The following is a 19,108-nucleotide window of genomic DNA, read 5'->3' as shown; positions in this document are numbered from 1 at the left end:
AGATGGGCTCCACATCTGCCTTATGCATCACCTTCATGACTTCGAAAACCTCCATCCCATCCCCTTTCCCACCCCCTCCTCTCCAACCTGAAGGCTCCCAGACTTTTCAGTCTCTCCTTGCAAGCTCTTGATCATTTTGGCTGCTATTCTCTGGATCTTCTCCAACTTTTTTTAGAGGCCTTTTGCCTTAGTTTCTTCACTACAGAGACTGCAACACACACCGCACCAATCGGTGGGCACGAGAGAGCTCGAGAACAACCTGCCTGTCTCCACCACGCTTTGCGATGGGGCGTTATTTGGACGGGAACAGGGCTCAGAGCTGGTTTGCAGAGCCAGACTGAAAGCTTTGGCATTTGGACAATAGGGACTGCATTTGCCATTGGGTTTTGCAAGGCTCTGGAGCAAGGGTGAGGGTGGCGGACAGCGGGAAAGTAATTTTTTGTCAAAGGGTTTTCACTGCCCTGTGATCAGAGTCTCAGCCGGGACCAGAAGAGGTCACGATGGCCTGTTTTAGAGACGTGGTTTAATTTAGAAACAGCCTGAGGCTGGCTGTGGTTACGGAACTGACTTCTGGGGCAGAGGTGAGGAGGTGTGTTTAAGGCTGAGCTCCCTTGGGAGAGGCTTTACCTCCTGGGAGCATCCAGCTTTTCTCCGGGGAATCCAGCAAACAGCAGAGCAGCATCTGAAAGGGAAGCCATTTCCACCGCGGAGCTGCCCATATGCCCAGCGTGCTCTCCTGGACCCGGCCAAGCAGCCGCCCAGCCCAGACCCCCAACCCCAAGAAGGGGAAGAGAAAAAAAAAAACAACCCAGAACCCAAGGGAAGAGAAAACAGCCAGGGTATGTCGTGTTCACCCCTGCAACGGAGACCTCCAGCCCAGGACGTCCCCAGCACCAGAGGAGCCAACTGCACATCCCTGGTTTCTGCCTTGGAATTCAGGAAATAAGGTTCTGGGAAAATCACCCGAGTTAAGGGTGGTTTAGGTTCTGTGCAGCTAAAAATTTACGTTATCTGGGACAGAGTGGCTGCTGCAGGCTGCAAAGCCACGATAACCTGTAGAAAGCTGGTTATTTGAATGCCTTCGTGTCTTACATCAACTCCTTGTTGTGCTCTTCCTAGGTTAGCGGGTACATGGAGACCATGAAAAACCCTGTCATTTCTGTTGAAGGATTTCCTCACAATTGGTGTTTTATTCGCTTATTAACCAACAGGTCTAATTAGAAGTGGAGAACAAGCAGGAGAGTATGTCATCTTCCCCTTTGCAAAATGCCTGAGATCCTGGAGGAGGATTTGAGACGGGAGAGTTGTGGTGCCTCTTTTTTGGCCATTTTCTCTGGTATCCTCTTGCTCTCTGAGGTTTGGCAAGAACTGGTTGTGGCTTTTTACAAGGAAAGGAGAACCATGTTTTGTTTTATAGCTTACATGGCTGTTTTAAGGATATAAGACCAGTAGCTGTGGAAAAAGCATTTATGTTCTTTAGAGACAGAGGATTTCCTTTACCCAAGCAAATCCAAAGAGGTGTGGAAATGACCTCCTTGCCTTCCCATGACAGTCTCTGCCTGTGCCTATGGAGAGGGGATAAGGCTTATCCCAGCAGATGGAGAATAAGGCGTATTTGGGAGGGCACGCACCGCATCTCCTGCTCAAAGTGCTGCTGCTCTTCTGGAAAAATCAATCCCTCCTCCTCCTCTTCCCTTCTCCCCTCCACCAGCAGAGCAGGACTGCTCAGATCCATGGCTGGGGAAATGGGTAAGAGCCTTTGGGTACAGGGATGCCCGTGCAAGGCGGAGGGTGGGTCAGATCTGCCTGCAATCAGGCGGACGGTTCTATCATCTCCTGCAGGGAACCTCTGCTCTCACACAAGGCATTAGCACAGCTGAATATTTGCAGTCCGGGAGGCGGTTGTAAATATGAACCAATGCTTTTGGTAAGGGGCAGATATTTTCAGAAAGTTCCATGGGATCTTACATGAACAGGGAGAGGAATCGGCCCCGTGCAGATGCACGTACTTAAGGCTATCATGTTTTCCCCTTGGCCTCTAGCATCGCTGCTGTGCTGCGTTATCGTTCATTTTTCCATGGAAGAGCTGAAACAGAAGCACGCTGCAGCCTGCTGGAGTTTTACAAGAAGGTCTTTTTAGGGAATATCTTAGGATCCTCATTACAAGCATGCATGTGGCAGTTGGGAAGCACATCCAAGGCATTTCAGCCTCTCATCCCGCCTTTTACAGGAATGGGATGTGCGTCAGCTGTTTTTCAGCTGCAAAAAAAAGAGCTCTTTATGTGAGCTGGAGCTCTGATATCGTCAAGGCACCACATATCCGAACCAAAAACGTCTGCATCGGGGGGAGGGAAGCTCCCCAGCACTACAGAGCCCTTCCAAGCTTTGATGCCTGCTGAGGACATGAATCAGCCTCTGCAGGCGAGGCAGGGGGTCCTCCCTGCTGCTGCGTAGGGATAGGGGGCCAAAGAAACGCTCCGCCGCTGTTGCGACTGCCGCCTCCTCCCCCGGCGCTTTGCCTGCGGCGCAGATGTTGGAGCTGCCAACGGCTGAAACCAGCCGAAGGGGCTGCTCGCGGTCTGGCAGAGCGAGCTGCAGCTGCGCGCGGGGTGAGGCCGAATGCCATCGGCACGGGGGCGGGCGCTGCGCTTTGCTGTTAGCTCTGGCTTTATCATTTCGCCAGCACCCGCTCAGCCTCGCTAGGGAAGTGAAGATGATGGGTAAAGAGGAGCCATGGTCTTTATCAGCCCCTGGCAAAAGGAAGGCGGGGGAGGTCTCGGGCCAGGCTGGCTGGCCCCGCGCGGGCTGGGGCTGCCGGAGCACACGTTTACCTGGAGGCATGGCTGCCGAACGAGCGAGGCAACGCCGGTTCCTGCAGAAGGGTGCCGTGTCCTCCTGCATAACACGTGAGTTTACATTAGCAGTCGTTAAAAGCATGTACCTCCCCGACCTAGGCTAATGGATAATAACAGACCTTGTGATGGAAGAAACAAAAGGCAGCGCCTGGCTCTGCTCCCTCGGTCTCACATCTGCTGAGGCACAGCAAAAGGAATGGCAACAGGGGAACGGCTGCAGCCGGTGACAAACAGAAACTGTAAAACGCTACTCGGCAGTAATGGTTTGCATGGAAGGGAAAAACACCTTCAGCTAAAACCCCGAGTCCCCTGCAAAGAGCGGGACTATCGTGAAGGTTCTTCACGGCTGATACAAACTGCGACAACCTGAAAAGTCCACAGATGATTGGTTTGTGCCCAAACCAGAAGTGAGAGTAACCAAAAAAAGAAGCAGGTGTAACTGCTTCTTCACCTAGAAAAGAGCAGCTTTATGCATAAGTGCAGCTCTAAATAAACCAAGAACCCCCCATCCTCATAAAAAAATTTATGAGTTATTTCAGATTCTTTTGTAACTTTACCCTGCCCTTGTCTAATGCTCTTCACATCCCGCGGTCAGGACAGACAAATTAAGCTCAGCAAAGAGTCCTGGGACTGAGTAGCCCAAATCGCACGTGCAAAAGGCCACCAAACCCAACCGCGAGTGCCATGATGAGTTCCTCCACGTGCGAGGGGGCTTCAGCCGGCCACCGGTCCGCTACCAGCGGAGCGGCCAGCTCCATCGCAGTGGCGAGGCTGCAGATGCTCGAGCAGAGCCTCTGGATGTGCGCAAATAACCAGGGAAGGGGGGGTTGGGGGTGGGGAGGTGGGTTGTTTAGGAGCTGTTAAACAGCACCGTGAGGAGTTATGATGAATCTGCCTGCCTGCAAGTATTTGTTTAAGAATTCTGGGGCTGGGTGGGAGGGGAGAGCTGAGCCTGGGGAGCGGAGCCCGGTTCCTGGTGGGGGAGAGCACCTGCGGCCCCGCAGGGAAGTGGTGGTGGGGGATTCCCCCTGCCCCTGCCTCATCCCTCCATCCCTATTGCTCCAGTAGCCATCCCTATCACTCCAGTACACACACCCATCGCACCAGTGCCTGGCCCTGTGGGTCCAGTATCCAGCCTCCCACTGCTCCAGTCCCTGGTCCCCTCGTTCCGGTCCCTGTGACCATCGCCCCAGCCCCACTGCTCCAGTCCCCTGCCCCTATGGGTCCAGTACCTGGCCCTATCACTCCAGTCCCCTGGTCCCGTTGCTCCAGTCCCTATCCCTATCTCTCCAGGTCCGTGTCCCCATGGGTCCAGTACCCGGTCCCATTGCTCCAGTCCCCAGCCCCACTGCTCTAGCCCCCTGGTCCCATTGCTCCAGTCCCTATCGCTATCTCTCCAGGTCCCTGTCCCCGTGGGTCCAGTACCCGGTCCCATCGCTCCAGTCCCCGGCCTCACCACTCCAGTCCCTGGCCTCACCGCTCCAGTCCCTATCCCTATTTCCCCAGCTCCCTGTCCCCATGGGTCCAGTACCCGGTCCCACCGCTCCAGCCCCCAACCCCACCGCTCCAGCCCACTGGTCCCGTTGCTCCAGTCCCTATCCCTGTCTCTCCAGGTCCCTGTCCCCATGGGTCCAGTACCCGGTCCCACCGCTCCAGCCCCCATGCCAGCCTCCCCGGCCCCACAGGGCGGCCCCGGCGGCTGCAGTCCGGAGCCGCCCCCGCGCCACTCACCGCGGTGCCGGGGCCGCTGCCCCGCTGCTGCCCGGCCGCGCCGGCGGGCGGTTCGCTGCCGGGGAGGGCTGTGCCTCGGGCCCCCGCCAGACGCCGCTGCTCCAGCCCCCGGGCGTCCAGAGGACAGACCCGCCTGCATCCCGGGAGGGGCGTGGGTTGCTCCGCTGCTCCCGGCGAAACGGGAGACCGTGGGAAGCAGCAGGGACCCGGTTTCTGCTCAGCCCCTGGCTGCCCCGCTTCCTCAGCGGTGGGAGCACCACGCACCGAGGTGGTCCCTCTGCCCTGTGCACCCACCTCTGCAGGGACCTGGACCTTCAGCCTTCCGCGCCGCGAGGGAGGTTTCGGCGCTAGGAATTATCTCCAGTCCATCCCTCTCCGCAGGGACCTCTGGCTCCTCACCAAGTGCCACCTTCTACCCACCACCATTGCACCGGCAAGCTGGTCTTTCGACACCGTCTGTCGTAGCACCCTCATAAACAAGCTGACCGAGTCTGGGTCAGACAAGTGGGCAGTGGGGGGGTGAAGACTGGCTGAGGGCTAACGCTGCGTCCCGGGGGTTGTAGTGGGGCCAGTCCTGTTTAACATCATTAATGACCTGGACGATGGGACAGGGCGCACCCTCAGCCAGTTTGCCAATGCTACCAAGCTGGGAGGAGCGGCTGGTACATCCAAGGGTCGTGCTGCCATCTTGAGGGACCTCAGGAGGCTGCAGAAATGGGCTGGGAGGGACCTTGTGCAGTTCAAGAAGGGGGCATGCAGAGCCCTGCCCCGGGGGAGGAACAGCCCCGGGCACCAGGACGCGCAGGGGCTGGCCGGCTGGGAAGCAGCTCTGGGGAGCTTGGGGGTCCTGCTGGACACCGCCTTGACCACAAGCCAGCAACGTGCTCGTGCAGCAAAGGTGGCCAACAGTGTCCTGGGCTGCACTAGGAGCATCAGTGCAGGTGGAGGGAGGTGACCTTCTCCTCCGCTCAGCACTGGTGACTCCCCATATGGAGTGCTGGGTCCAGTTCTGGGCTCCCAGTACAGAAGGAATATGGGCTTACTGGAGAATCCAGCAAAGGGCCGCAAAGATGATTCGGTTACTGAAGCATCTCTCATGCGAGGAGAGGATGGGAGAGCTGGGATCGTTCAGCCTGGAGGAGAGGAGGCTCAGGGGCGTCTCATCAAGGGGGATGAACATCTAACGAAGGGTGTAACGAAGAGGGAGCCAGACTTTTCAGTGGTGCCCACTGACAGGCCGAGAGGAGATGGGGACACATTAAAAAGGAAATTCAATCCGAATACAAGAAAACATTGTCTTACTGTGAGGGTGACCAGAGAGGTTGTAGAGTCTCCATCCTTCTCAGCATTCAAAAGCCATCTGACTGCGGTCCTGAGCAACCATGCACCCTCGGCATGTCTAGTTTAGCCTGCTAGATTAAATCAGCCACTTCTTTCTTTAACCTTAATGGTATCACAGAAAAGCCAGAGACTCTGCTGACAAGGGCTAAGCAAACACAAAGTCAATAAGTAATTCGTAGTCACTGCTAGCAGGGCAACAGGAAAGCAGCACATAAGGCCCGGAGATATGTAAACATGGCCCATGTCCCCAGCGAAGCTCCTTTCCGTCCATTATTAACGGGAGGTTCTTGTGACATTGCACTTGGAAGAGGGAGAAAATTCCCTTTACAAACGGCAGTAACTGTTGGTCTGTTTGCGTTTGCTTCCCCTGGGGCCAGCCGGGCGCAGTTACATTTGCAGGAATACCTGGGGGGGTGGAATTGAAAAAGAGACTTTAAAAAGCCATAGAAATGGGGGAATTCTTAACTCCTACCTCTAATACAGCTGCGATCTCTGGTACCGCAGAGCGGGCTGCGCTCAGGTACCAGCAAGAAGCTGAATATCGCGTTGGCATCCTGATGGGGTGAGGGCATTTTGCCCCAGATATTTACCAGCTCCGAGAGCTACTTCGTCTCTGACGACTCTGCCTGATTTGCTTCGTGCCATTAGCTGATGCGAAAGGCCATAACGACCTCTGTGGCCTCTCGCAGTTTGATGTCCCCTAAACTTGCCAGACTCTGAACACTCAACCTGAGATTAAGCTACAAGCTGTGGCTTCCCTGTATCCCAACGGCTAAACCCAGCCGCGTATCATTGCTTAGCCGGGGGTAAAACCACAGGGCGCTCAGCGTCTAACCCCCACTCTTGATTTTAACATCTGTTTTTCTTATATCTCGATCTTACTTAACTCCCGATCTTCAGTTAAGTTGGGTTGTTTGGAGAGGGGTCTGTCGAAAGTACGGCTCCTGCTGCGGGTAACAGGATTTTTCCCCATTTTCTCGATACGAGAGGCCAGGAGCTCTTGTTTCTCCATGCGGGAAGGGGGAAGCGGGGCGGGGAGGAGATGCGGATGTGACGCTGCCTGTTCAGGCAGGAAAAACCAAGGAGGAAGACCAAAAATAAATAAATAAAGTTAATACAGATCCAGATTCCTGCTAACCACAAGGAACAAGACCTCTCCTGCCCCGAAGCACGGTCAGGGCTGCCTCCGTGTAGGCAGCATCCAAACCGTGGCCTCCCCATCGCCACCCCAAAAACCCACGGCCGAGCCCCTCCTTGTAGGCAGGGAAACCCAGCAGGGAGCGGAGGAGACGACGTCAGCACTGCCCGGCGCGGGGCCAGGGCTTCTATAGACTGATTTGCATTGAAGCAAACAGATCACAGAGCAGGCGCAGGTCAGCTGCTGCCCCCCCGGGCCTCCCGGTGGGGGGGACAGTGCTCCCCTGGAGATGCTGTCCCATGCTGTCCCATGCTGTCCCATACTGTCCCATAGACCTGTGGATTCAGGGGGAGAGAGCCTGATGCCCCCCCCAAACATGCCCTGAAATCCTCTGCACCGGGGGGCGAGCAGCCAAGCATGGCCGCGGGAAAGGGTGGGGTGGGCGCATTTGGTTACTCACATATGTTTAAAAAAGATGCAGCCTCATTATTACAATAAACTAATTGGAGAGACTCCTGCAACTATTTCCAAAGGTGCTTCTCTACTTTAGGGCCTGTTTTTAAAGAGAAAGAAAGGGAAAAATGTGCATTTGGCCTCCCCCAGCTCTGTGTTAGAAAAAAAAAGGCAGAAATGAGTTCATTTCATTGCCGTTTATTACAGGTCTTGCAGAGGCTGAAACCCACTAAAACCGAGAGCCCTGAACCCGATAAACCTGGGAGGAAGATTGAGTTGACTCAGCCAAGCGAGAAACACCCCGACCGACCTCTAAGGGGTGGAAACAGCATCCGTGCTGCCGGGCTGAGACATTTCAGAGGACCTGGAAGGAAGAGGAGGCGGGACGTGCTGAGCATCGCTGGAGCCAGGGGCTGTATATACATGGGCTGTATGTACACACCCTCGCTGTGGGTGGGATGCTCGTTCCCCTCTATCTCAGGATGGTTTTGGCCAGGGCAAAGAGAAGCTGGCTGAGGGCCATCAGGTTGCGATGCCCTGGGGACTTTCTGCAGGGCACGCAGGTTGGCTGAGCCCAAATGCGCCCACAGCATGGCTGAAATCCCAAGTGCTGGGATGAAACCAGCAGGAATTAAGGCTGAAAGGCTTCAGGCTGAGGCCTTGAGGGAAAAATCTGTGGGGAGATTTGAGCAGGCATCAAGCGCTTTGCTGGATGGGGACCTCCAGGATGACTGGGAGCGCTGGACTGCATCTTTCTTGGGGTCTGGGACTTCAGGCAAGGCATGGGATAGTTTCCATATCCCGCTTTTTTCACTTCACGACGGTATGAATTTATGCAGAAAAAGGCAATAGAGGATCTACCTCTCCTTGTCCGCCCAAGTGGAGTCACGTTCCTTCAGCCATCCCTGAGTCGTGTGATCTGCGAAAGGACAAGTCTGGTCCCAGGCATCAGGAGAAAGCGTACGAGAGGCACCGAACGCACAGTACGGACGTACTTGGGGGATGGTGCCTGGGGCTCACCGGGGAAGGGAAACGGTCAGTGGAGAGGTCCTGGGGTCCTCACAAGAGCCGAACAAGTAATTTTTAAATAATTCACATGGCTGCTTGATTGTGTGCGGACAGAGGGAAACCAGCTCGCTAAATATAAGGCACTCGGAGGGGCAGGGAAATGAAGGAGCGGGGAGACTTACAGCAGAGGAAGATGGCGAGGAGCGGGAGGGCCGACACGGCCGCCGTGCTGACCGCGAGGGCGGTCACGTCCACGAACTCCGTGCATCCTTCTTCTGTGGTCAAACCAACCAGGCGTCAGCACAAAACGCCATCCAAAGCAGAAGGAGAGAAAGGAGAAAGGGAATTGCCACCGTGAAAACATGCACGCAGGCCAAAAAAAAAAAAAAAAAAGAACAAGGTGTGTGTGTGAAAACTAGTTTGGCTTTTGCAAAGATTTCACTTCGCTGAAAACCCCAATCTGTTGGATTTTTTTTGGAGCAGGTCTAACTCCGAATGGCCGAGTTGAAGGGGTGTTAGGATTATGTATCGTGGACAAGTTTTAGCCTCAGTGTGACCAATCCTTGGGGTGGTCCCTGGAGCATCCCCTCTCACCGTGGCGATGGTGGATGTTCTTTAGGAGGAAGCTGGTCGTCAGCACCACCGAAACCACTCCTCCGGGAGCAGCGTAGCCCATCGTGCGCTGCGCTGGCCGAGGGAAAGACAACAAAGCGATGCTAATGTGTATTAATGTTACGAGAGGCGGATGGGGGTCTGCCCTCACCCGTGGTCTGGTGCGGAATCCACCAGCCTGAGTTAGCACAGAAATAGAAATAAAGTTTTCATTTTAAAAAGTTAAGGATGAGAATTTGGGCAAAATAAAAACCCCGTGGACCAGTTTTATCTCCCTCCCTGCCATCCTTGGTAAAACAGCTCACCTGTTTTGCTTTTCAGTTGGATGAGCTTTGTAGGCTGGAAGGTCACGGTGGCGGAGACCAGGAAGGTTACCACGATCACGTATGTAAGGATGATCTCTGGCAATATGATCGCAATAGAAGGGCCTGAAAGAAAGCAGGAGAAGGCAGAGACCAGTTCTTGCATTGGTCTACCACCTTCATCATTTCGTAACCCTCCACCATATCCCTTTCCCACCCTCTCCCGACTCCCAGCCTTTTCAACCTGTCCTTGCAAGCAGCCTCTCCATCCCTTGATCATTTTAACTGTCCTTCTGCAATTAACTCTGGGAAAGGGCTCTGGGTAAAGGGCAATAACTATATTAATTGTATGGGTGGGTGTGTAACCCATGCGGTGGCCCAGGCCCCCACGACTAGCGGAGATCACACATGGGGAAGACACGTGTCGCTCTGGCTGGCTCTGTCCCCACGTGTTCAGCTGCGTGACCCTCCCTCTCCGGGCACTGCCTTCCTCTCTGGCCCCCATGAGGCTCTACATCTCCCACCAGGTCTTCACCCCGTGTGGTTTGCACAGCCAGGATTGCTTTTCCACGCTGCACCCCGCAGAGGGTAAAGGGGTAGGGTCTGCGCAGCACCGTCCCCCAGCAGCCACCTCCTACCTTCCTCCCGCATCCAGAGGATCCCGGCGGTGCCCGCCAGGATGGAGGCGATGCACACCAGCCCGCAGGTGTAGGCGCTGAGCCACCTCCACAGCTCCCCCCCTAGACACCCAGAGCAGCGGGAGTGACTGCTGTGACCCCTCCTGATGCCCCGCGCCAGCCCCCAACCCTTCCCCAGGGCGGGATGCAGCCCCTCCCCACCCGGATGCTGTGGGGAATCCCTGGCCAGGGCCCGGTGGGTTTGACCCGCTCTTTAGCGTGGGTGGTTGGAAAGGGCGCTGTGCCCCCCGGTACGGTGTATTATTAAACATACTCTCTTAAAAATGGAGCCTTCTAATTAAAAAAAAATGCTCCTGAGAAACATTTTTTTCTATTAAAGTGTCAATCAATCACCTCTACTCTCTAGAACAAAACGCCTGGGAAGTGGCAGGATCTAACCTAGCTTGAGAACAGCGTAAAATCAGTTTTCACTTTAAAGGGAAGTTTCTCTACTCCTATAACGACCTGCCAGATGAGGAGAAGGCAGGGTGTTCAGGCAGCGGGAAAGGGAATTGGCTGATTACCAGCTCTTCCCACAGCAGCGCTCCTTGCTCTCCCCCACCAGACAAGGGAAATGAGGGTTCAGCTGCCCCCCAACTGCAGACTCACTTATTCTTAGCTTTTCAGACTGGCAGACGGGAAAAATTAATCCCCATCCTGAGACAGCAGCAAAGACCACAGCAACCACCGCAATCCTCAGCACATCCTGCAAGGGAGGGGAGAGACCTGGGAAAAAACCACCCGAGGAGCCAGGAGTCAGGCCACCGGCAGGACTAGCACGGATGGCTCTGGCGGGCCATGGGGCTCCTCCATCACCAGGACAGATCCAATTTATTTGCCAGCTGGTGGCCAAATCAGCGCTTTCTGCTGCAGGCTGTGGTCCATGAAATGTCCAGCTTGGGACATGCGCTGCTCACGGGCTTCCCGGCCACCACCCCCCTGCCCATGTCCTTCTCACCATCACCTTGGCCAAAGGCCATCACTTGGGACCTTCTCCAAGAGGGAACAGCCAATCTCCTGCTGCTCATCCTGCCAAGGACTGTGCCTTGGTGGTATCAGAGACCAGGAATTGCTGCTGATCGTCCTACGATGGGGAGCTCCTGTCAACAGCATGTGGGCCACAACCTCACAGGAGGGTGGCCAGACCTTGGGGGCTGGAGGCAGAGGGGTGGGATGAAACCACCCAGGGATCCCCAGGGAAGGGTGGAGAGCAGAAGGAGCGGTGGGAGAGAAACCCCAGCAGCGATCACCTGCAACAGTGACGTTCAGGGAGGTTTCTTGCCAGCTTATCCCATTGCTGGCATTGCAGGAGTAGGAGCCGCAGTCCGACTTCTTCGCTGACCTCAGGTACAAAACGCTGAGGTTGTCAGAGAGGTGGAAACCTCTGTCCGGGGGAAGGGGCTGCCCATCCTTCTTCCAGGCGATGGTGTCCACCCTGCCCTCCACCACGTCACACAGCACCTCCCCGGTGGCCTGGGCCACGAGAGCACTGCTCCGGAGCCGAGGGCGAGACACGGGCTCTGGAAAGGGGACAGAAACACCAGCACTTCTCTCAGCCACGACCTGGAGCATCCATGGTGGGGATCTCAGCTGCAGCTGTCACCACAGCACCCTTGAGTCTGCACGGTGCGATGGCAGGTGCCTTTCCCTTGGGGTTTGGGTTTTTTTCTTTCTAGCCGAGTCATTTCTTTTATTGCATTTGGGTAAATACAGGGCATTTTAAAATACGTCAGAAAATGAGAAAAAAGAGGAAAAGGATGCAGATCCCATTCAGATTTATGTGTGGTGGAAAGGAGAAATGGGTGGTGAAGGGTGGTAGCATTATTATAGCAGGAAAAGGATAACGCCAAAGCCAATTAAGGGAATTGCCGAGAGCGATTTTGAGGAGGAATTTCTGTGTTATTTAAAGTGTGCTCTTATCTCTGCGACAGCAGCTGGTGCCTGCAAATTGCAAACAGACTATCAGTCGGTACGGTCTGAGGGGGAGATTTTTCTCACGACTTCTCCATAAAGCCCACCCTGCTGGGCTCAGCTCCATCGGCTCTGCCGGGTCCCCTCGCAAAAGGTGTCAGAGATGCTCTCCACAGGCAGCATCCCACCAGTCCCTCCATCCCTGCACCGAGAGTAGAAAACAAGGGAGGGAACGGCCCTTCCAGGATGGAGCCCAGCCCTCTGTCACAGCCAGGCTCTCCCTGGGCAGCACCACCAGGTCTTCTCCCCTGGGACAGGTTGGGAACCTCTTCCCAAAGTCTCCCTGGTGATGTCTCCGTGCATGGCAGGTTCAAACAAACTCATGACTGGCCCGTTAGGCTTAGCTCAAATCCCTTCTCCAAATCCCTTTGCCTGGCCGATGGTCCACATACAGTCAAATACCACCACCGCTCCGCTTGCACCCATCACCCCGCTCCTCCCTCCCATGCCCACCACTTACTGAGGACTTCCAGCAGGATTTTCAGGCTCTCCCTGTCTCCCAAGTCGACAGTCACTTTGTAGATGCCGCTGTCACTTTCCTGGACATCCTCCAACAGGAGAGATCCATTGGATGGGTGGAAAATGGCTCGTCCTGCGTAGGGCGCGTGGATGGCGGGGTGGGGAGACCCGCTGCAGTGCTGCAGGATGGTGCGGGAGCTGGTGCCATTGAGGTACTCCCACCGCGTGGAGTAGGTGTGCGTGACGTTGTCCGGCCCAGGGAGCAGCACCGAGGATCCCACAGCGGCGGCTTTTCTCTCGAGGGGTCCCACCGCTTCTGCAGCCTGTTGCGAAAGCGCCAGCAGCCCTGGATGGCAGGGGACGGGAGGATGAGCCGGGGAGACGGAGCAAGGCGGCATGGCGTGGGAGAGGCTTTCGTACGCCCTGTGCCGAGGACACCCACGTGGTACTTGGACCACTGGGTCACAGCCTCTCACAAAGCCATCGCCTGTCATGCTGCCAGGCAGGGAGACATCCCAGCCGGAGCTGATACAGGTGCTTAAATACAGCACAGGGTGCTTGGAGATATCTGGCTGCAGGGCTGCGAGCTTTTTCTGCTTGAGTTTTGTGTGTATTTGGGTGGCATTCCCTCCCAGTCTGTGCCCAGAAGGGGCTTTCTGATCCTGACCTAATTTCCATTGCTCATTCCCAATTCCTGGTCTTGTTTGGGGCTGAAAGTGTCCATGCGTCCCAGCGGAGTGGAACGCAGTTGTCTCCCCAACCCACGTGGCAATTGCTGGGCTTGTCACAACTTGGGCTATAACAGGACTTCAAGAGGAGCTGCTGTGGGTAAGTCATGGCTCCCAGCCCCACTCCCCCCCAAAAAAAAAAAAAGCTTTCTAGGAAAGCCAGGCAGAAATCACTACTACAGTCCTATCTTCTAAAGTGGATTCTTTAAAAAAAAAAAAAAAAAAAGGTGAGGTTAAAGGGTTTAAAGCAAGGAGCCAGCCCCAGGCAGAGGAATCAAAAGAAAGGGTGTTTCTCTTCCCAGGCAGAGGTCCAGTTAATTGCCAGTGGCAATCCCAGTGCTCCTAAGAGGCTGCTCTGAAGGAGCCCCAGGATTTCTGCTAACGGTCCTCTCCTCGCCAAAGCTCTCAGCCTAGCCCTTGCACGGGAGCGTCAGGTCTGAGACTCGCCGAGACGGGGACCCAGCCTGTCCCCAGACACCCGCCACCGAGCAGCCGCAGCCACGCTTCCCGACAAAGGAGACGCCATGAAAGCAGGTTTCCAGCCCCGAACACGCAGCGAGGCGGAGGGATGCTCGGCAGGCGGCTGCTCCCGGCGCACCCCACCAGCTGCACAGGCTGCGTTTGCCCTTCGCTCTCCACCGTGTCTCGGTTCCTGCCCCGATAAGCAGATGTTCACGTGCATTTACACTGCCGCCTGCCGTCTCTGCAAACAGTCCTCAAACTGTCCCTTATGCTCCGACCGCTGACTTCTCTTAGTAGTTTTGCAGCACAGGCGGGAAAGAAAATAGGCGTAACAATCCAAATAAACCAAGCTCATCCTATGTTTTTCATTTCTCACTCTCAGAACCTTGAGAAGCAGCTATCGGTTTTCACTTTTGTGCCTTCATGCCCCCCAAACTGTAAGATGTGGAGGGAAAAGAAACAACCTTATGACTGAAAATCCCCTTGCTCTAGCAGAACACTATTTAGACAGAACGTGCGGTACCACTAGCAGAAGGTAAGAGAATATAGTTCATCGCAGGCATCTTTTTACAACTGCAACACCCAAAGCTCATTCTAATGACACTCAAACAGAGCTCACTAACACCACGGCGTCTGAAAATCTGGGTGTTTCTTTTCTGTTTTAGATGCTCGCTCTGAAAGTCTTTGTACATTTGTGCTTCAAGGCAGCCGGTGCATATATAAAGACCACAGTGAGATTGCTCACATGAGTATAACTGCAGTAAATTTTGTGTTATTACATATATCAGCCCCGGTATAAATCTATATCTGCAGTAGACTTTTAGCCTTGGCACCGTGCCTAGCTCTTAAGCTGCTTCTGCCTCCTCTGTCTTTGGGCAGCGAAGCAGAGACACCTTTCCCGTTCAGCTTAAGCATTCTGCCCCGTCTAAAAAGTCTAACTTTTATGGACCAGAGATCCCCGTGCACAATTGCAAAGCTCCGCTGAAGCCTCGGGCTCGCTGTGGGTTTGCGACGGGCATCGGCACCTGGCCCAGCCCAGGGACAAGTTACCTGCAAGGAGCACCCAGCCGGTCCCCAGCAGCTCTGCGGGATGGCACATCAGCATCTGCCAAGAGAAAACAACTCAAAAATTGCCACGCTTTTAAAATAGCCCCTTAAAATCCACGCCGTAACGAGAGTAACCGGTCAGGCTGTACCGCGTGAGGAGTTCTCGCAGTCTTAGGGACTGGATTCCCGACCTCGCGAGGGCAGTGCCGTGGGGGCTCCCAGCCTGGGCTGGCCCCAGAGGCGCTGCTCTCCTGCGATCGCTCCTCTCCTTCCTGGCTGCCTCCTCTCCCGCCCCTCTGCCGGGGGACCCTTCCCGGGCGGCAGCTCCCCGCTCTCGTCCCCGCGCTCTCTGATGCCGGCAGCGACGCCGGCGGGAGTGGCACGGGAAGGCAGAGCTGCCTGATGGCTCCCCGCGCCGGCTGGGAGCCGCGGCTCCCGGGGCTCGGACCGGGGCAGGGCAGGGGGCATCCCCAAGGGCACATGGGCAGAGCTGCAATGCACCCCAGAAGTGGCCCCGTTGCAAGGAACGTTGAGCTTGATTGCCAGGCCAAACTGGGGAGAATAACCCTCCTGACTCTGCTTCTAGGAGGGGTTTCCTATTTCAGTTCTTGCAGTAATACAAATGACAGGGGATGTCCCGGATCACCTCCATGCCCTGAGGCCAGAAGATCCATCCCCATCCCAATCATCTTCCACCCTGCCCCTGGAGAGGAGCTCAGCTCCCTGAGCAGAGCAGAGGTTGGACTCATCCTCCAGCCTGTTTCTAGTGATGGCCAGCGGCTCAAGCGGGCTCTGAAACTCTTGTCCCACCACGAGTAGCTTTTCCTCCACCAAGGCAGATGTGGGCTGGCATCATCCATGTCCCACAAGCTTTCTGCAAAGGGAATTTCAATTTAAGGGAGAGACGCTCCTGGGATCAGAGGAGCTCCTGGGGACCAAGTTTCATGCTCTAGACTGAAGAGCAGAGCGATGAGAGACTTGGGAAGGTTTGAGCTCTGCCCCAGAGACTGGGGAAAGCTTTCCTGCCCTGCCGAGCGCGGCTGGCCCTGTCTCACTCCTGTGGACCACCAAAACCAGAGCGAGATGGGTGCTGGGCAGGACAGCTGTGTGTAAAGCACTAAGAAAAGCTGGGTGGATGCAGATGTCATCGGGTCCAGAGCACCAGCACGGTGATACCCGTCGTCTCCACCAGCCCCGTCTGCGTGCTCCCTGCCAGCCAGGGAAAGCACCCAGCCCATGCCTCCCGCCTGCCAAAGCGCATCCAACCCCTACGCCGTGGTTAGCCCGATGCTGACCTTGCCAGCCCTTTTCCCATTTCTTGACCCTCCCGTTCTCTACCTGTCTCCTTCCAAATAAAGATGCCTGCAATTACTTTTCCCCCATTGGTCCTCATTCTGCTACATCCATCCCCAAATTTAGCATTCCTGACGCCATCACCTGGGCAATCTCAGCTCTAGCTGGTACTGCCAATCTGGTTTTACTTAGCCCATACTGGCCTTGCAAATCTGCTCCCCAAGAGGTCCCCAGTGCTCCCCACCGTTATCCGAGAAGTTCAGTTGTTTCTCATTTCACCTCCCACCTCAGCTACCGTGAAACCCAGCTGCACCCAGCGCACCAGCTCTGAGTTTTGGTGCTCCTCACGCTGTGATCTGTCACACCCACTGATTTCAGTAGTTTTCTCTGCTGGGCTGGAGTAGCCGCAGTGCCTGTCGCGGGGGCAGATCTCTGGGTGGTATTCTTAAATAGTTGTTTAACGCTGAACAGACCTGAACCACGTGCAGGAGACGTAGCGATAGGAACATGCTGGTTTGAACATCCCAAGGATATTCAAAATTCTCAAGAGCTGTTCTAACTAGCCTGGAGGAGAAGGGGAAGGTGAAGGAGTGGGGGAAAGTGTCCCCCCCCTTCTCCCCCATAAATTGGTTCTCTGAGGACGAAAGGTAAAGAGTGTAATTATTAATAGTTTCCGAGAGGTGGCTCCCGAGGTACAGAGAGGATGGCGATGCCGAGTACAAATACCAGATTAGTCTCACGACCGATAATTTTATCATATCCTAAACCAGTGTTACACAGTGCAGGAAAATGACAACCTCGACCCAGCTGCAAGTGGTGCTAAACAGCACGAGAGGGAACAGGCACTGCAAGTGAGGTGTTACATACCCGACTCTGAGAGCCAGCCCCACAACTTCGAGAGCCAATAAGTCAACTCTGACCAGCGACTGCCAAACCCATATAATGAATGCTTATAACAAATTTGCCTTAACGCGCTCTGGTCAGATCTGTCGTTATCTCAACCCTTCGTGCCCCACGTTGGGCGCCAGAAGGACTGTTGTGCTTTAATCCGGCAGGCAGACAAACACCACCCAGCCGCTCGCTCGCCCGCAGTGGGGTGGGGGAGAGAATTGGGGGGGGGGGGGGAAAGTAAAATTCATGGGTTGAGATAAAGACAGTTTAATAGGACAGAAAAGGAAGGGAAAATAATAATAATAATAATAATGATAAAAGAATATACAAAATAAGTGATGCACAACGCAAATGCTCAGCACCCACTGACCGATGCCCAGCCAGTCCCTGAGCAGCGATCGCTGCCCCCCAGCCAGCTCCCCCCAGCTTATATCCTGAGCATGGCGTCCCATGCTATGGAATACCCCTTTGGCCGGTTTGGGTCAGCTGTCCTGGCTGTGCCCCCTCCCAGCTTCTCGCTGGCAAGGCATGAGAAGCGGAAAAGTCCTCGGCTAGCGTAAGCACTGTTTAGCAACAACTAAAACATCAGGGTGTTATCACCATGATTCTCATCCTAAATCCAAACCACAGCACTATACCAGTTATAGGAAGAAAATTAACTCCATCCCAGCCGAAACCAGGACACCCAGCCAGGCGGTTTAGCCTTAGGCTAGAGCCCAGGCAGCGACTGCATCGTGCACCTACAGCCCCAGCGGGCAGGACAGACATTTTTGGACAGGAAGGACAATGACCTTTAAGACAAGGAGCTTACAACTAGCTCAGTACAAACCGTATGCCAAGCAAAACTTCTTGGTTTGGTTTTTTTTTTTTTGTGTTAAATCTGCTCCCACTCAGATTCTGCCTCTCACGTTGTTTTGTGGCCAACCGTGCATTTTCATTTTTAATTTAACTTCTCTTTCTCCCCGTGCCTAGCAGAGTGCAGGTTCTCTGTTCCCATCCACTTGGTTCCTCAGGGCGGGACCGGGTGTTTGCAGGGTCATATCACACGTCCGTTGGCATTTCTGCATGCAGTTCACATGAGCTTGGGACGCCTGAGAAGCTAAAAGCCACTGACAGCAGTGCAAAGGCACGGGCGCAGGATACAAGCAGGAAAATGCAATTTCTCATGAGGAACAACATCCCTGTCCTTCCCCAGGGACATTCCCTCCCTGGAGCAGCACGTTTCTTGGGTAGCCCTTGGCAGCTGCAATGGGTCATCAACGTGCAACAGCAACGTTTGGGGTCACCACTCACCCGAAGGCATCTTCAGAAAGACACTGAAAGATGAAGCTTTCGTTGTCCAGGCAGATATTTCATTTGCTTGCAGGAGGGATGAGCTGCCGTGGATGAGTGTTGCCCGCCCACCACTCCCACCACGTCCCCATCATCCATATCCACCTCTTCATTTAGCTGCTCCAAAGAGTGATTTTTATCAGTCAGGCCACTCTGGCCACATTAATCCTTCCAGGTTGCTGGAAAGAAATTTTAAAAACCTATTCTCCACTTAATCTTAGATAAACCAAATGAAAAAGCGAGGCAGGTTTCTGCTAGCGCTTAACTCCTTTCACAAGTATTTTAAAAGCTTTTCCGGCATTTGTGTTGCACCCTGCACCTTTTGAGGGGCTGAGAGAGACCAAACAGCAAATACAGCAGCACAAACCTGTAAATATTGGTTGCGAGGAGGAGTTTGCACAGCCGCCGCTTCGGGCCAGCGCAGCTTATTGTGGTTGGAGAGAGATAAGAGCAGCAGGCGACCATCAGCGGACGTGAAACTCGTGCCACAGACTGTCTGAAAGCAGCACCCCAGGTCCTTCTCTCTTCCCGCTCCTATGCTGCTGCAACCCCAAAGTCATGAAGGGGCGATCGTCGGTCTCTGCCAGAGAGCAGAGTGTGTGGATGAAAAAGTAAATTGCATTTTTTGGTCAACCCCAGCATCCCTGTTGCAGACAGCAGTCGGAGACCCCCCACCCCCAGCAGGACCAAGCCCAGGATGCAGCAGGACCCCCTTCTGCGGTCCCCGGGCTGGAGGAGACAAACTGCCACCCCCCTACAGTCAAGGGCAATGGGGAAAGACTCATGGGTCCTGGCCACAAAACTACTG

The 19,108-nt window shown here is 54.8% G+C and overlaps 2 protein-coding genes and 1 long non-coding RNA gene across 20 annotated transcripts in view; 1 reads left to right on the top strand and 2 right to left on the bottom strand.

The window, feature by feature from the left end:
* The window catches only part of LOC142087859 (CD48 antigen-like), an 18,017-nt gene extending 13,404 nt beyond the window's left edge, over positions 1-4,613 (bottom strand). For 8 of the 10 annotated variants that reach the window (XM_075162578.1, XM_075162574.1, XM_075162579.1 and 5 more), the window contains exons 1-2: positions 4,587-4,613; positions 2,832-2,895 (exon numbers count right to left, since the gene is read on the bottom strand). The gene's annotated coding sequence lies outside the window, so the exon portion shown is untranslated. Of the gene's footprint in view, positions 1-627; positions 649-1,631; positions 1,738-2,831; positions 2,898-4,586 lie in introns of those variants that run through there. The other 2 variants (XM_075162576.1, XM_075162577.1) reach the window with 2 other exon arrangements.
* LOC142087863 (uncharacterized) lies at positions 2,743-8,442 on the top strand. Its single transcript, XR_012675646.1, has 3 exons — positions 2,743-2,906; positions 7,726-7,948; positions 8,358-8,442. It is a non-coding gene; the product is annotated as an uncharacterized LOC142087863 (long non-coding RNA).
* On the bottom strand, positions 7,793-19,108 carry LOC142087861 (cell adhesion molecule CEACAM6-like). Of its 9 annotated transcripts, none has more exons than XM_075162587.1 (12): positions 19,059-19,108; positions 18,262-18,880; positions 14,788-14,842; positions 12,549-12,893; positions 11,368-11,637; positions 10,727-10,843; positions 10,079-10,180; positions 9,444-9,566; positions 9,121-9,213; positions 8,709-8,801; positions 8,380-8,437; positions 7,793-7,882 (listed from the first exon to the last, which is right to left on the bottom strand). In XM_075162587.1, exons 3-12 carry the CDS (start codon positions 14,840-14,842, stop codon positions 7,831-7,833), a joined length of 1,308 nt encoding a protein of 435 aa, XP_075018688.1. In that variant the 5' UTR covers positions 18,262-18,880; positions 19,059-19,108; the 3' UTR covers positions 7,793-7,830. The 9 variants fall into 9 exon arrangements, with proteins under 9 accessions (XP_075018688.1, XP_075018687.1, XP_075018689.1 ...); XM_075162586.1 differs by having other exon boundaries at positions 18,262-18,479; positions 18,668-19,102; XM_075162588.1 differs by having other exon boundaries at positions 18,262-18,417; positions 18,668-19,102.

This window comes from Calonectris borealis, chromosome 13 (assembly GCF_964195595.1).
Source record: "Calonectris borealis chromosome 13, bCalBor7.hap1.2, whole genome shotgun sequence".
In the NCBI taxonomy this organism is placed as follows: domain Eukaryota; kingdom Metazoa; phylum Chordata; class Aves; order Procellariiformes; family Procellariidae; genus Calonectris; species Calonectris borealis.
This window is presented reverse-complemented; position numbering and strand designations above follow the sequence as displayed.

What these genes read in the sequence shown, in the direction of transcription:
- LOC142087861 (XM_075162587.1), bottom strand. Translation starts at nt 14,842, where the DNA reads ATGCTGATGTGCCATCCCGCAGAGCTGCTGGGGACCGGCTGGGTGCTC. An exon ending in CCAACTGAAAAGCAAAACAG is followed by an intron (nt 9,214 to 9,443) that starts GTGAGCTGTTTT and finishes TCCCTCGGCCAG; the next exon opens with CGCAGCGCACGATGGGCTAC. An exon ending in GAACATCCACCATCGCCACG is followed by an intron (nt 8,802 to 9,120) that starts GTGAGAGGGGAT and finishes GTTTGACCACAG; the next exon opens with AAGAAGGATGCACGGAGTTC.